The 14799-nt window shown below is 40.7% G+C and overlaps 1 protein-coding gene across 5 annotated transcripts in view; it reads left to right on the top strand.

Moving 5' to 3' along the window:
- The window catches only part of LOC103179256 (signal-induced proliferation-associated 1-like protein 2), a 206448-nt gene that overhangs the window by 100201 nt on the left and 91448 nt on the right, over nt 1-14799 (top strand). For all 5 annotated transcript variants that reach the window (XR_006084920.1, XM_042332736.1, XM_042332735.1 and 2 more), the window contains one exon: nt 11457-11631. Coding sequence is in view for 4 of the 5 variants with exons in the window: in XM_042332736.1 (XP_042188670.1) it covers nt 11457-11631 (175 nt within the window). In the remaining variant the exon portion in view is untranslated. The remainder of the gene's footprint in view (nt 1-11456; nt 11632-14799) is intronic.

The raw sequence follows: 14799 nt of genomic DNA on the forward strand, positions 1-14799 counted from the left end.
GGAGCGTGCATTTCTCTCGGGATGATAAAAAGTTTTAATAAGTGGCAGTGACATAAATTACATTTCGGGTACTAAATCTGCATAGTATTTGTATCATAAAGAAAACAGTTGTGTGTGTGCCATTTTTTAATGTTGCAGATCTTACTTTGAGTTGACTGAAGCTGAATATTACATTGAAAAATACTGTTTTCTTTTATAAAAATTTTATGGATCATGACTAGCAGTTTAGATAGAAACATGGTTGAGACTGGGATGCAAAGTATTTCTCTTTCAAATCAAGTTTATAAAAATCGTACAGTACTGTGCAACATGTTGGAGCTCCAACAGTTACCTAGTTTGTATGTCCCTCTTTTCATCTGTGAAGCAATCAAATGAATTCTCAGTCCACAGTTGTACACATCTTCCATGCCCAGTTTTAGAGTGGCATTATAAAAGGTCTGGGACAGGTTGCTTACCCACTCTTTATTAACAAAATACATATTTTTCTAACTAAACTCCTTTACCAGAGAGATTTGACTTTGTAGAATGGTGTAACATTTGTTTACAACTAAATGACAAAATGGTGTGCAGATGGAGGAATTGATTTCTGACTGAAGGTTTCATATTATTCCAAGATGATGCATCTGACAAAATGCTCTGCTTCCTGTAAATTATGTCAGCTCCATCTTATATTATTTGCATATGATGTTCTACAAAAATCTTTTTGAGCACAAGAGCAAGAACATTATTTTCAGTGCCAAAATTGCACGCAACAACCAAAATTAGCTGTTGTCTTTATAGCTTGTGTAGGAAACATAGGACATCCATATACAGTGACTATCAAGTGACTACAACCTTGCTAAAGGCTATCAGGCAACTCTACCCCCATTGACAAAGAATTGACTGATTCTCAACCTGCAGAGAGAGTATGTGGGACAGAAAAATAAATGGGATCATAAGAAATAGGTGAAATCAAAACTAAGGCACCAAGAAATAACCACATGTAAAGGAGACAAAATTAAATTTAAGATTTGACATGGTGGAGAGAATTTACTAACTTGTACTGCACCTAATGTTGGAAGTATAGAAGGTGAATGCCAGAAATGTAAGAAGCAACAGCAATGTTTCTGATGAACACAAAAATACATTTGCTGTGTTTTGTTTTACTAAACTAGTGATTGATTTGAAAGTTTGGCTAAGTCAAACAAAGTGACTTAACAACATATCTCAACTCACTTAGATTTGGCTGTGGAACTGAGTTTAGTTCAAATCCATAAATGTACAAACATTCCTAAACCGAGAGGAATGTAAAACAAAACTTATTTGGGGATTATTGGGCTGATCCATTCTAGGAAGAATCTTTGAGATGAGCATTCCAGGAATCCATGGTTGAGAATTGCACATAAGACTTGACCTTAGGTGTTGACCATTGCTTCTCTTGCCAATCTTAATCAGGGAAAGAAGCAATTAGCTTCTGACTTCCACCCCTTAACACTTTTTTGGGGGAGGTGGGGTGTAATTCTCTTTTGTAAATTGAATACCCGAACAGGGATCCTTCTGGTTGCTTCTTTGCCTAATATTGTTTACATTTCCTTTGTACTCTTATTTCTCTTTGCAGTGTATAAAAATACAGATTTTTCTTGAACCTGGTCAGAATGGAAACAATTCTATAGAATCTCAACGGCTTGAGAGGATATTTCCTGGTTTCCTCCCTCTCAAATTCCACCATCGTGTTAGTTAACAACAACAACTTGTATTTAACTAGCACCCTTTACCCGGTCTCAGCGTGCTGAACTTTCATGTAGTTTGACCTGAGTCGGGGAGAAAGGGAAGGTGACCATAAGCACTGTCGCAGAAGTCTTCAGGTACAATCTGAAGACTGGTAAAGAGGGTGCAAACCAGAGGGATTGAGGCAGGGAGTTCTTGAAGTTCGGGGCTAGCAGCTGAAGACATGGCTGCCCAGGTATGAGTTAAGAGAATATTCTTGATCCATGAAATTACAGGTAAAGCTTCTATGTTAGGAATGGGGCTTAATGGAAAGCCAGTTTCTGAAGTAGTTAGACATTTAACTCTTTGTGGTAAAACACAATATATTACAAGACTGTGGCTCAATTTGAGTGACTTTATCCAGAATGTCTTGGTAAGTACAGATGGTCTTTGCAAGAGTGGCAGAATGAGAGTAATATATTTTAATTCCAATAGTGGATCCATATGTTAGAATAAATCCTGGAAATAAAATAGTTGATAATTCATTGCAGTTGAATATCATTCTAAATCCACTGCAGTGAATTACCACACCGCTGAACTGTGAAATTGTCATTCACATCAGTGGAATAAATTATATTAATTGTTTCAAAGGGACATTTTTAATAGAAATCTTCTTTTGTATAGCCAATGATCTTTGTTCACAAGGGACATATTAAGATAACCAAAGTACATTTGATTTCACCAGTTAATACAAAAAAGTAGTTCATGTAATGCATTTGAAATCTAAATGTAAAAATGACACATTCGATCTGAAGAGGTTAACCTGAAATGACAAAATGAAGAGTGGCTGCCTTGTGGATAGAATTAGAGTTCCCATGACAACAACATTATACGCTAGCAATGACTGATTGACCTGTCTCATTGGTTTGAATAAAGTATTGGGGAAATTGGGCAAGGGGAAAAAAGGGTGTGACACACTTTGATGACAGTTAGATGGTCAGAACACATTTAATGGTGTCATTAAACTTTAGTGGTTGAGTAGAGAACCACTATAGCATCTCATGCCTGAAATCCAGTCAAACGACAGACCATTATTCAACAGAGCACAGCAAAAAGCTGTTCCTTACTGAATAGTTCAAAGCCTAATAAATAATTCACAGCTGTCTATGCATTATAAGTATAGGGATTTATCTATCTTGCATAATCTTTATTCTGCTCATTCAGTGAATTGCTCTATTTATACGAATTGAATGGATCAAAATGCATGACTTGCAGTAATAGTGAAAGTCAATCATGTTTATCTGGTAAATAGCAAATTGATTAGAAAACATTGCGTTTTCATTTTTGCTTTACCAGAATAAATTTTGAATCAAACTAACATGTTCTCTTGGGTTTTATGCAGCTTTAATTTCTTGTTTCTAGGCTGCAAACTCATTCAAGAAATTACTGGCCAAATCTCAGCGTGTTGAAAATTGTAGTTTTCAATTTACATCAAAATGTGACACTTTTCAAAATTATCCACAGCAGGACTGGAATAATCAAATACTTCTGAAGAATTGGGTTGTACAGGCACAAATTTTCTCCCAAGACACAGGTTGTCACGTATCAAATTAATTATGTGAATTTCATCTATAGAGCAACATTGTAATGTTGTGTGATGTGCAAACACTTGCTCATTATGCAGAAGTTCTACTGGTTGGCTCAGTGATATGATTCAAATGTAGAGCCTCCTTTGGACATCATTGAGTGGCTGAATATAGTATAGTTTGAGGTGGTTCTTTGCATTGGATGGCTGAATCCTGTAATGATGCATTCAAAAGCTCAGACAACAGTAAGTACCCCTTTGCAACATTATTGAGAAGGCACTTATTAGCTTTAATGAGAATCAACAGGAATGACAGCAATTTGCAATATGCCCTGGGTTGAAACTATCCCAGTCTGAAGAGTCGGGAGATTCTTTCTGACCAAAGACTTCTTTTCTGTTGAGTTTAAATGTCGATAAGCTAGCACTAGCTCTCGGAGCTTCCAAGAGAAGGAACCTTCTGCCACCATTTTTACAACAAAATTCTAACATGAGATGCTTTTCACTCATTGCTTTTCACATAATTAATTTGATATGTGACAACCTGTGTCTTGGGAGAAAATATGTGCCTGTGCAACCCACCATGTCACGCAAGTGTTCATCGCTGACAGATGATGAATGCCATACTCAAGGATAGCTCCTTAATGTCAAAAGTTCCACCAAGACTTCAAGCTATGTTTCTTACTTCATCCTTGACTTCCCCCTCCCCCATATAAGCTTGTTTTTTTATTGCACAGACAATGGAAAGAATAAATGATCCCTTGGCTCTTACCAGAAAGGTGCATGTCCTCTTATCCTATTTGAAAGGGCAGATTTCTAATCCTAGAAGTATGTGCTTTAGAACAATTTGCCACTTGGCCTATACTGATGGACTGACTGCCTATTAAATGTAACCAGTTGTCTACTCTTAAATGATCTTCCGAAGACAAAAACATTGCCCCTGCCTTAAGATCAGAAATTAAATTGTTTCCAAGTAGAAAAAAAGTGCATTTTTTAACTTGGTATGACTGATGACATTCACTACATTGTATAAACAGGAACAGATAATAGTTGATGTAATCTTGCATTTCTGTAAACTATGTTGTCTGACATAGCTCCTGATGCATTTTCACTTCTAAACTTTATATCCTCTTGGTTCCTTCTGGAGACCTGACTCGGATTCTCCAAAGCTGCTCCGTCTTTCCCTTTGGCACTCTTAGCTGCTGTTAATCTAAAGCTCTATTAAAAATCATTTTATTTTTAGCACTGGGTCCATCCAGGTGGATAATGAATGAGCTCCATAGTGTAACACTTTGTACTATATGCTAAATTGAATCCCCCAAATTGAACCCCCACCCCATCCCACTTCCTTTGCTTGGTGTCTGTGAAGCACTGTGTTATATTGTCCTACGTAAAAAGGCTTTAGATACATGCTAGTTATTGAAACTGTTCAGGTTTGAAGGATGAAAATATTGTATCTCAGCAAAGATTTCTCTCGTGTTGCATCATTGTAGGGTTGCATTTTGCCTTAATCTATGCTCTTTCCCCAAAGTAATCAACCAAAAAGATGGCCTTTGCCTATTTACAGAATTTTTCTATATTTATAAGTAGTAAATTGCCATAGGAATTCAATATCTTCATACATCAAGCCCTTCACGTGAGAGTGCAATTTCTGTTTTGTTTTCAATTTAAGTGATCTTTTCTCCTGTTGTATAAACAGCAGGGGGTTGTAAAAAAATGGAAAATTCATCTTTTAGTGTGTTATGCAATGGTAATTTGTACTCCTAAAGTAAGTAACACTTTGCGTATTGGTTGTACTGCATCTTGCTTTGCAAACAGCACAGATACTATGGTCCCCTGATGCGATTTCGGAGTCTTTATGAAAGTATGGTATGCCTTGGGTATGTTTCAGATGATTAGTACTTAAAAATATCTGCTAATCATTGCATAAACATTTGCTAGACAGATTTGGGCTTCTATAACCTATGATCTGCCTCTCTCATCTTTTTTTAAAGATTCTCTCCCAATGATACCTAGTTTGCTAGTGAAGGTGGGTTTCAATGGCTCCAAGACCCTTACTTACTCAGGTTGTTCTGTGTTTTTGGGTATGTTGCCATTTTTCTTTGCAACTTTGTTCAACGTGGCTTATAGTGGTTCCTTTCCTCAAAAAATCTTGCTCCCATCCCTCGGCAACATGTTTTTTTTCAGGTAGAAAACATTTTCTGAATGTACGCTTCAATGATGCAAACCTTTGCTATTCAAAATTATTGGGGAAGGGGAAGAAAAATACTACCCATTTGGTCTGGTTACTGAACTATGTTTGTTAGGTTTCTTATTTGGATGAAAGATGAGAAATGCTCTTAGAAAGTGTGAGCATGAGAGGTTCTGTAGGTTTTGAATGAGAAGTCTCTTAATGGATTCAGTCATTTCTGGGTTTCTCTGTTGGAAAGGATGCTTTACCCATGAGATCTGCTAATTCATTAGCAAAATCAGGACTAGACCTAAAGGCCAAATGCATCTCTATTCATGGTGGTGCTAGTCTATCTGTTATGCACTTGCCAACACCTTTGACTATCAGACAGTTATAGTTGTTCCTAGCCTTCATTTCACAGCCCATATATACAATAACCTTGAGACCGCAACAGTATTTTTTTCCCTCTTCCTGGCACCCAGCATGCTTAATGGTCAAAACAGATCTTCATTGAACTGAACATTCAGTTTGTCGCAAATAAACTTCTGAACTTATAACATTTTATCCTAAGGGCAAGGTTACTTAGTGTTTGAAAGGTCAAAAGCTCTGATGGTCAATTGAAGCATGCCAAGTGAGCATTGCTTAGACAACTGGAGTACATAATTCATGAAAATGTAATGCAGTTTCAACCATTTATGAATTTATTTGTTGGAAATGAATTTATAAATATTAATAACGCTTTAAAGTTACTCATTTATGTTATGAAAGCCTTGTAAAATGGGGGAAATCACATATCCTTAAATACATCCCAGCTCTTTATTTTTCTTCTTCATTGCTTCTTTCATGATTTTAATGAATTGTATGTTTTGAGTAGCACATTTTATTTTGAATGATCATTTTGCAAATATTCAGGTTTCACAGTAAATCCATATAATCTTAATTTATGACTGTCAATTGATAAACCATGGAAAGGAGAGATCTGCGGAGAAGCGTATATAGAAATTTAGTTTCAGGGTTTATATCATAGCCGGTCCTGTAACGATTGCTGACATGTGATGTAGAGCATTGAGTTTCCATGTTGAAAACTATAAACATTCTAGACAAAATTTCGGCACTGCGCATTACTTCAATCTGATAGCCTATGTTATATTTGTGTTTTCTGTACAGGAAGTAAAAGTGCCTTTTGATTTGGGGTATTTTAATTGTTCTTCAAGATGGATATCAGCTTGGTTCAAAGTCTCATCTCTATGTCACACGATTGTGGGTTGAAGCCCCTTATCAGCACACACTAAGCTTGCTCTCCTAGGTAATACTAGAGGGAATGCTGCAGTGTTGGAGGAGCTATCATTCAGGAGACTGAGTTCCTGTTTGCTTGGTTAGCGGGGCACAAAGATTACATGGCACTATCCAAAGTTTCTCCTCGTGTCTCAGCCAACATTCCTCCAGATAAATTGGTCATTCACTTCATGGCTGTTCGTGAAACTTCACTGCGCACAAATTGGCTGCTGTGTTTGCCTGCAAATATACAAATTTACATTTATATAGCACTTTTCATGTTGGGGAAGTTGTCCTAAGATGTTAGACGATCAGGGGCTTGCATCCGAGCTGTGGGGGGGAAGTGGAGCCAGGAGAGGGTGGAGGTGATAGGCTTGCAGAGGCTAGTGCAGGAAAGGACATGAGCTGCAGAGTTCTGGATAGTCTAAAATAAAATTACATTAACAGTAAATACTTGTGAAGCATTTTCAGACATTTGAATGTGCTGCACCACATTTAAAGATTATTTGTTAGATTTGTATTTTGGTAGAAAAGCTGAATGGAATGATTGCCAAACTATGTATGGAGTTGAAGTTCAGCTGAATGAAAACATTTTGAATTTTAAAATAAAATATGAAGCATTGAAGTTTCATAAATCCACAGGAATTGTGGGATAAGTGGTGGATCATTCCGTAGTGAAAAAAATCAAAAATGAAACTACCAGAAAATAACCTAAAGGTGTAATATAATTTAGGTGCAGTGGAGGGCTTGAAATTAACATTCCAATAATGGATCAGTGCTACTGAGAGTAAGAATACATCTTGGAGAAATAAGTATGTCAACATATCTAGAAATGGACTAGGGAGCTGAGGGCCAGAGGAAAGTCACATTGACTGTTCCAGACATCAAGGCATCATTTGACCAAGTAAGGCATCAAGGAGCCCTAGGAAAGCTGAGGTCGGGGGCGGTGGGTGGGACTGTCAAATTCCTGGAGTTATACAAGAAGATGATTGTTAGAGGACAATCATCACAGCCCCAGGACATAGCTGTAGGAGTTTCTCAGAGCACTGACCTTAACCCAATCACCCTGAGCTGCTTCATCAATGATCTTCACTCCATCATACAGTCAGGGAAGGGACTGTTCAGTGCAAGTTCCACATTGTTCAACTCCATTCCCAACACTTCTCACATTGAAGCAGCCCACACTTGCCTGCAGCAAGATCTTCGTGGGTAACATTCACATCACAGAATTGCCAAGTGATTAGAATCTCCAACAAAGAAAACCTGTCCACCTGACCTTCAACGGCATAATCATCACCAGCTCTTTCACTATCTACATCTTAGTGGGCGGTGGGGGGGGGCGGGGGGGCAATATTCACGAGAAGCTTAATTGGACCAGCCACAAAACACTGACTACAAGAGCAGGGACAGAGGCTATGTGCTCAAACTCCCCAAAGGCTTTTACAAGGCTGAAGTCAGGAGTGTGATGAAATACTCACCAGTCATTTGATAAGTGCAGCTAAAATAAAACTTGAGAAGCTTGACACCATCTACTCGGGTTATGATTCACTTGCTCTCTCCTCGATGCTCCATGGCTGTAGTGACTTGCCAACCTTGCTTTGAGTGGACCTCGACTATCCAGGAGAACCAAAACAGCAGTATCATGGGATGAATATCTTCAAGTTCTCCTTCAAGTAGCTCACTATTGCTGACCTGAACATTATATAGCCATTCCTTGTTGTCGCTGGGTCAAAATCCTGGAACTCCCAACATAGCACCAACGCCTTGAGGACTGCAGCAGTTTAAGGAGAAGGTTCACCACCACCACTTTCTTGAGACAACCTGGGAAGGGCAATCAATGCTTCAGACACGAGATGGGTGTCGGGATCAGGGAGAGTGGGTGGGAGAAGGAGGGTGACTGAAGGCACGGTCGAAGAGGAAGGTCTTGAGATGGGTCTTGAAGGAGGCAAGGGAGGGGGCGAGGCAGAGGGACTGCAGGCTGGAGTTCCAGAGGGTGGAGGCAGAGTGGCTGAAGGTCCCCCCGAAAACGGTGGGGCGGGTGAGGCGGCTGAAGTGAAGCAGACCGGAGCCCACTGAGCGGAGGGAGCAGACAGGTTTGTAGGGGGTTAGAAGGTCGCAGAGCTAATAAGGAGCAAGGCCATGGAAGGCTTTGGAAGTGAGGACCAGGATCTTGAACTGTATCTTCTGTGTGATGGGAAGCCAGTGGAATTGGGCGAGGATGGGGTTGATAGGGTCACGGAGCCTGGTGCAGGAGAAGACATGGGCTGCAGAGTTCTGGATGATCTGCAGCCTGTTGAGGGAGGAGTTGGGGAGGACGACAAGCAGGGAGTCTGCGTAGTTGAGCCTGCACGTATGAGGGTCTCGGCGGCCTGCAATGTGAGACAGTGGCAGAGCCGAGCGATGTTGTGGAGGTGGGGGAAGGCAGACCAGGTCATGGCACGGATGTGGGGTATGAAGGACAGTTGAGGGTTGAACAGGCCACCGAGGTTCCGGACCGGCTCCGTGAGATGTAGAGTGCATCCATGGAGGGAGGTGCTTTCAGCATCTGAGGTGCCGACGGGAGCCAAGCAGGAGAGCCTCGGTCTTGTTGACATTCACTGCAGGAAGTTGTCTCTCATCCAGGACTTGATGTCCGACAGGCAGTCTGTGAGGAGGGCAGTGGTCCTGGAGTTGAGGGTGGAGGCAGAGAGGTAGAGTTGGGTGTCATCCGCATAAATGTGGAAGTTGACCCCATGTCAGTGGATGATGTCACCAAAGGGGAACATATAGATATTGAAAAGGAGAGGGCCAAGGACAGAGCCCTGAGGGACGCCACACGTGATGGTGTGGGGGTTGGAGGAGAAGCTGTTAGAGGCGGTGGAAATGGTGTGAGAGGTAGGAGTCAAACCAGCCGGGGGGGGTGTGGTCCGCGAAGATTGAACTGAGAGGAGAGACTGTGTAGGAGGATAGAGTGGTCAACAGTGTCGAAGGCGGCAGAAAGATCAAGGAAGACAAGGGGGCAGAGAGAGCCCTGGTCACAGATGTTCAGAATGTCATTAGTGACTTTGACCAGGACTGCTTTTGTTCCTGTACTATGGGCAGCACGAAAATTGGATGGGTTCAGAGAGGGAATGGCGGGAGAGGAAAGAGCGAAGCTAGGACTCGACGACTCGTTCCAGGGCCTTGGAGAGAAGTGGGAGGTTGGAGGTGGGATAATAGTTGGAGAGTAGGGATGGGTCCAGGGAAGATTTTTTGAGGATGCGGGTGATGACAGTTGTTTTTAGGGTGGTGGGAACAGTGCCAGTGGATAGGGAGAAGTTGATAATGTCAGTTAAAAGTGCAGTATTGTGAAATTACACGTTTTATTGAAGTTTGCCAAACAAAAATGTCTAAAGGAAAAGAGGTGGCTTCACAGTGCAGTTGACACATGAGACCAGTAGTATTTCAGGGTTAAAACAGGACTTCCTGCTACTTTTCTATGGTTACAAGCAACAACATCTTAAAATAGTGGTACAAAATAGGGACTTGGGATTCAATTATAAGGATGAGTATGTGCATGAACATTTGGACTCTGGCAATCTTTAGGAAAGCCTTGATCTGTTTTGTAGACTATCAGAACTCAGGGCTATAATTAACTGGAGCATTCTGCAATTGAAGAGAATGATTGGTTCTTTATATCAATTTAGCTATTTCTATATTTCTTTGCAGTAACTCCATCATGCAGTTTATTGCAATTTTCCCACCAAAATCCACGTGACTCTTTCAATAGCCGAGTGTGTGAAGCCACTGCCCAATGTAGTGCTAAGCCATACAGTCAAGAAGGTCACAGGTTTGAATTCCTCTTTGTGCTGCATTAGCTAATTTCAGCCAGGGCAGCAACTGGAGCATTGCAATTGGCTTTGGGGTCCCTGGACGAGGGAGGGGAAAAATCAGAAGATTCTTCATTCTTAGGGATTCTCAATCCAGTGATTTCTACTGAGAAGTTTGCATCCATTAGGTTTGGCTGTGATGTTGTCCAAAGTCAAATAGCTTGCCAACACTCACTGTCCAGTTCATGCAAAAATAGTCATTTGGATGAGGTACTGTTATCTGTGGATCTTTACTCCAGCAAGAGTCTTAAGTGGAGGAGAAGGGGAAAAAATTATGGAATAAAGTGCTTAAACAGCAGATTCTCAAATAGCGCTCATAAGTTTAAAAAAATCAGTTTGGTGTAATAAATATTCAAACAGATTGAATTGATTATTGATTTTGGTTGCACTATAATTGAGTTAATCAAACAGCATCTGTTTTATGCTGCATGCTATGTTGAAACCTAATTTCCCATACATAATTCGCTTTTAACAGAAGATAAATCTTAACAACCTCATTGGCGCAGCACATTTATAAACTAATGTGCTAAACTGTGGTATGACATGGGTTCACCATATTATGAGTTAACAGTCAAGAGAGGAGGAGCTGAAGAGCCTGAAGGAATAAAAATAAATGCAGGGTACACAAACCAAGTCAAATATTGTGCATCTCCGTGTGGTTAATTTAGACTAGTGTCAGAACAGGATCTCTGCGGATCATTTTCATAGAGGAGGGTGTGTGTCTTAAGGGGACTTTGGAATGGAGAGAAAATAAATTTACAAAATTGATGGGGAGGCAGAAGAAGAGATTTTTATTTGTATTGAAAAGTCAAATTACTGCAATCCTAAACCTGCAATCTCTTAAATTATTCTGTAAATACTTCAGTTACATTTAACATTATTGCTTTCATTTCAGCTAAGCTTCCAGCACAAAGTTGGAGTCCTTTACTGTAAGGCAGGCCAAAGCACTGAGGAAGAGATGTACAACAATGAGGCTGGAGGGCCTGTGTTTGAAGAATTCCTTGATCTGCTTGGCCACAGGGTGAGACTGAAGGGCTTCAGCAAGTACAGAGCACAGTTGGACAATAAAAGTAAGTTTTAAATGAAATTTAAGTAGCTGTACCTGACAGTTCTTGGAGAGTTTTACTTTTGAATTATATCTATGTGTTATCTTTGTAACTTCCTATGCTATAATAATAATAATAATAATAATCCTTGCATTTGATATAGCGCTTTTCACGTCGGGAGGACATCCCAAAGCGCTTCACAGAACACACTGTAAAGTGAATTGACTGTATATTTGTGGGCGAACGCGGCAGCCAATTGCGCACAGCAATGTCCCACAAACAGTCGTGGATTGAAAATGACCAATTTATTGTTTTTGGAGGGATTATTATTAGGTGTGTGGAGTAAGGAAACTTGCCCAAGGTTTCGCCCTGCCTGGAATTGAACTCAGGTCTCTCGCTTGCAAAGCGAGTGCTCTAACCACTGCAGCTACAGGACTCGGATTATTGTGACCGTGGATCCAAATATCCTTCCTTCCTATACATCATGTATCAGCCTGGCTCAGTGGTAGCACTCTTGCTTCTGATTCAGAAGGTTGTGGGTTGAAGCCCACCATCAGGACTTGGAATCACATAGTTTAAGCTGACACTCAAATGCAGTGCTGAGGTTGTGTTGCATTGTCGGAGGTACCGTCTTTCAGATGAGATGTTAAACCGAGGTTCCATCTGCCTGTTCAGGTGGACGTTAAACATCCCATGGCAGTATTTGAAAAGTGAAGGGAGTTTCTCCTGGTGTCCCGGCCAACAATTCCCCAAAATCTAATGGGTCATTCATTTTATGGCTATTTATTTAATAATAATACTCCTTGCATTTGAATATAGCACCATATCACGTCTTCTAGATATGTTAGAACACTTCAGAGTATACTGTAAAGTGAAGTGACTATGTTTTGTGGGAGAAATACGGCAGTCAATTGCGCACAGCAGTGTTCCACAAACTGTTGTGGATTAAGTGACACCACTATTATAAATTTTTTAGGTAAGTTTTTTTTGAACGGATTATTACCAATGGAAAAGTGATCCGCCAATCGACAACAATCAAATTCCTTCTTACTGCTAAATAAACAGAGGCGTGTTGAGTAAGGAAACATTCCCAATGTTTCGCCCTACCGGGAATGAAACTGAGGTCCTCTCGTTTGCAAGGCGAGTGCTTGAACCATTAAGCTACAGGACTCCACTGTTTGCAGGGCATTGCTGTGCTCAGTGGGCTGCTGTGTTCACCCAAAAATATACAGTCACTCCACTTCATAATAAATCCTGTGAAGCACTTCGAGACATCTTCCTGACATGAAAGGTGTTATACCGAATGCAAGGATTCTTATCCTGCATGCTTATTGGGAGGATAGGCAAGTGTTGATCTCTTCATGGCCAGTTTGAGTTCTGAATTGCTGAAGTTCGAGGTGGAACCCACTGACTTTACCTCCTTGTCAGCTCAGCTCTTTACCTGCAGTCAGGGTTGGGCTTGACCTAATGAACTACTGAGGAATATAATAATAATCCTTTCTTTTGATATATCGCCTTATCACATCATTGAGACGGCTCAAAGCGATTAATTTCAATCTGGAGGATTGAAATTTTAACTAAGGCTGGTTTGGAATAAGCTGTTCCAATTTGTACCTCAGACAACATTGGTTCATCACAAAACCATAAACATGGGAAGAAGTGACGGGCTGCATCCGTCAAATAGGCTGCAGGAGCCTGTAGTCTAAAGGCAGCTGGTGTGAAGCACTACCAAGAGAAAGAAGCTCAAAGTTAAACTGTGGTGACCTCCAGTGCCACTATTCATATTCTAATAACTAAAACGAGTTGACTGTCAGTCATTAAAGATTACATTGATGGTGAGAGGCCTGTGAGCAATGCTCCCCACATTCACTTGAATGTTACGGTGAGCATTTAGCCCATCCTGCATTCTCTAGTGTGATATTACAGTGACATCAGTACACACCTGGTCCTGACTTCGCAATTAGTTGGCTGTGGGATTTGTGCAGCACTATTGCAATTTCTGTATTTTTCTCTGTAAGAAACTTCGGAAAGTGCAGGGCTTTAAAAGGCCGTTATGATCCAGCTGACCAGTCCTCTTTTCAAAATACCATCTCCTCCTATATCACAGCCCCCCAATTTATTTACCCATCAAATCCCTTTTGAAACTGCTGCATCACCTGAAGTCTAACACACTCCACCACACTTCCACATATTAGCCACCCTCTACATAGAATAGTGAGATCTAAACTGTCTATTCGTATTCAGTTGGAGTATGCAAAAGAGGTGCAGGGTATCCCAACAGTCCTAGCTTGTGAGAGCATTCTATTAAATTGTAGGACGTCAAGCTCCTCTAGCGCCTACGAGCATTGCTTGGTGTATCACTGAGTCATACAGTTCAGAAAGTCATTAGATTTCATTGCTAGTTTGTTAATTGGTCTCAGTTGAATCACAATGATTAATATAGGAAAAAATCTGAAAACTTTCTGCTTCTGATCAGTGTTGAGTGAACTCTTTTTACAACCCTCCCCCCCTTTCCTGATACACACAGAATAGGGGCTTGACTATAATACCTCAATAGTCAAAGAACTTTTTGACCCTTGCAGTCCAGGCATCTGTTTGAAGACTGTCCGGTTAGGTAATGTACTGTGGGGCTACTGGACTTGTAGAACAACGGTCCAGCAAGAAGCAAAACCTTCAGGAGAGAGGTAGGGGTGAAAGGAGCAGTTAATTAAAGAAAAGTATAGGTCATGCAGTTTTGATGGGGTCCTATCACTTGTGCTATGAGTGCTGGGTAGTCCAAACTCGAATCGGTTTTGCTTTTCTTATTGGAGAATGAGGGAAGGTGGGCAGAGGGGAATTGTACATTGGATTTCTACTAAAATCAGGAATGTTGGTAGCATGCACATGTGGAGTCCTGTAGCTCAGTGGTTAGAGCACTCGCCTTGCAAGCAAGACACCCGGGTTCAATTCCAGGCAGGGAGAAACTTTGGGCAAGTTTCCTTATGCCACACGCCTAATAATAATCCCTCCAAAACCAAAAACAATAATAAATTGGTCATTTTCAATCCACGACTGTTTGTGGGACACTGCTGTGCGCAATTGGCTGCCACGTTTCGCCCACAAATATACAATCAATTCACTTTACAGTATATTCTGTGAGGTGCTTTGACACGTTGAGAAGATGTGAAAAGCGCTATATCAAATGCAAGGATT

This window comes from Callorhinchus milii, unplaced genomic scaffold, assembly GCF_018977255.1.
Source record: "Callorhinchus milii isolate IMCB2004 unplaced genomic scaffold, IMCB_Cmil_1.0 Scaffold3, whole genome shotgun sequence".
NCBI lineage: Eukaryota > Metazoa > Chordata > Chondrichthyes > Chimaeriformes > Callorhinchidae > Callorhinchus > Callorhinchus milii.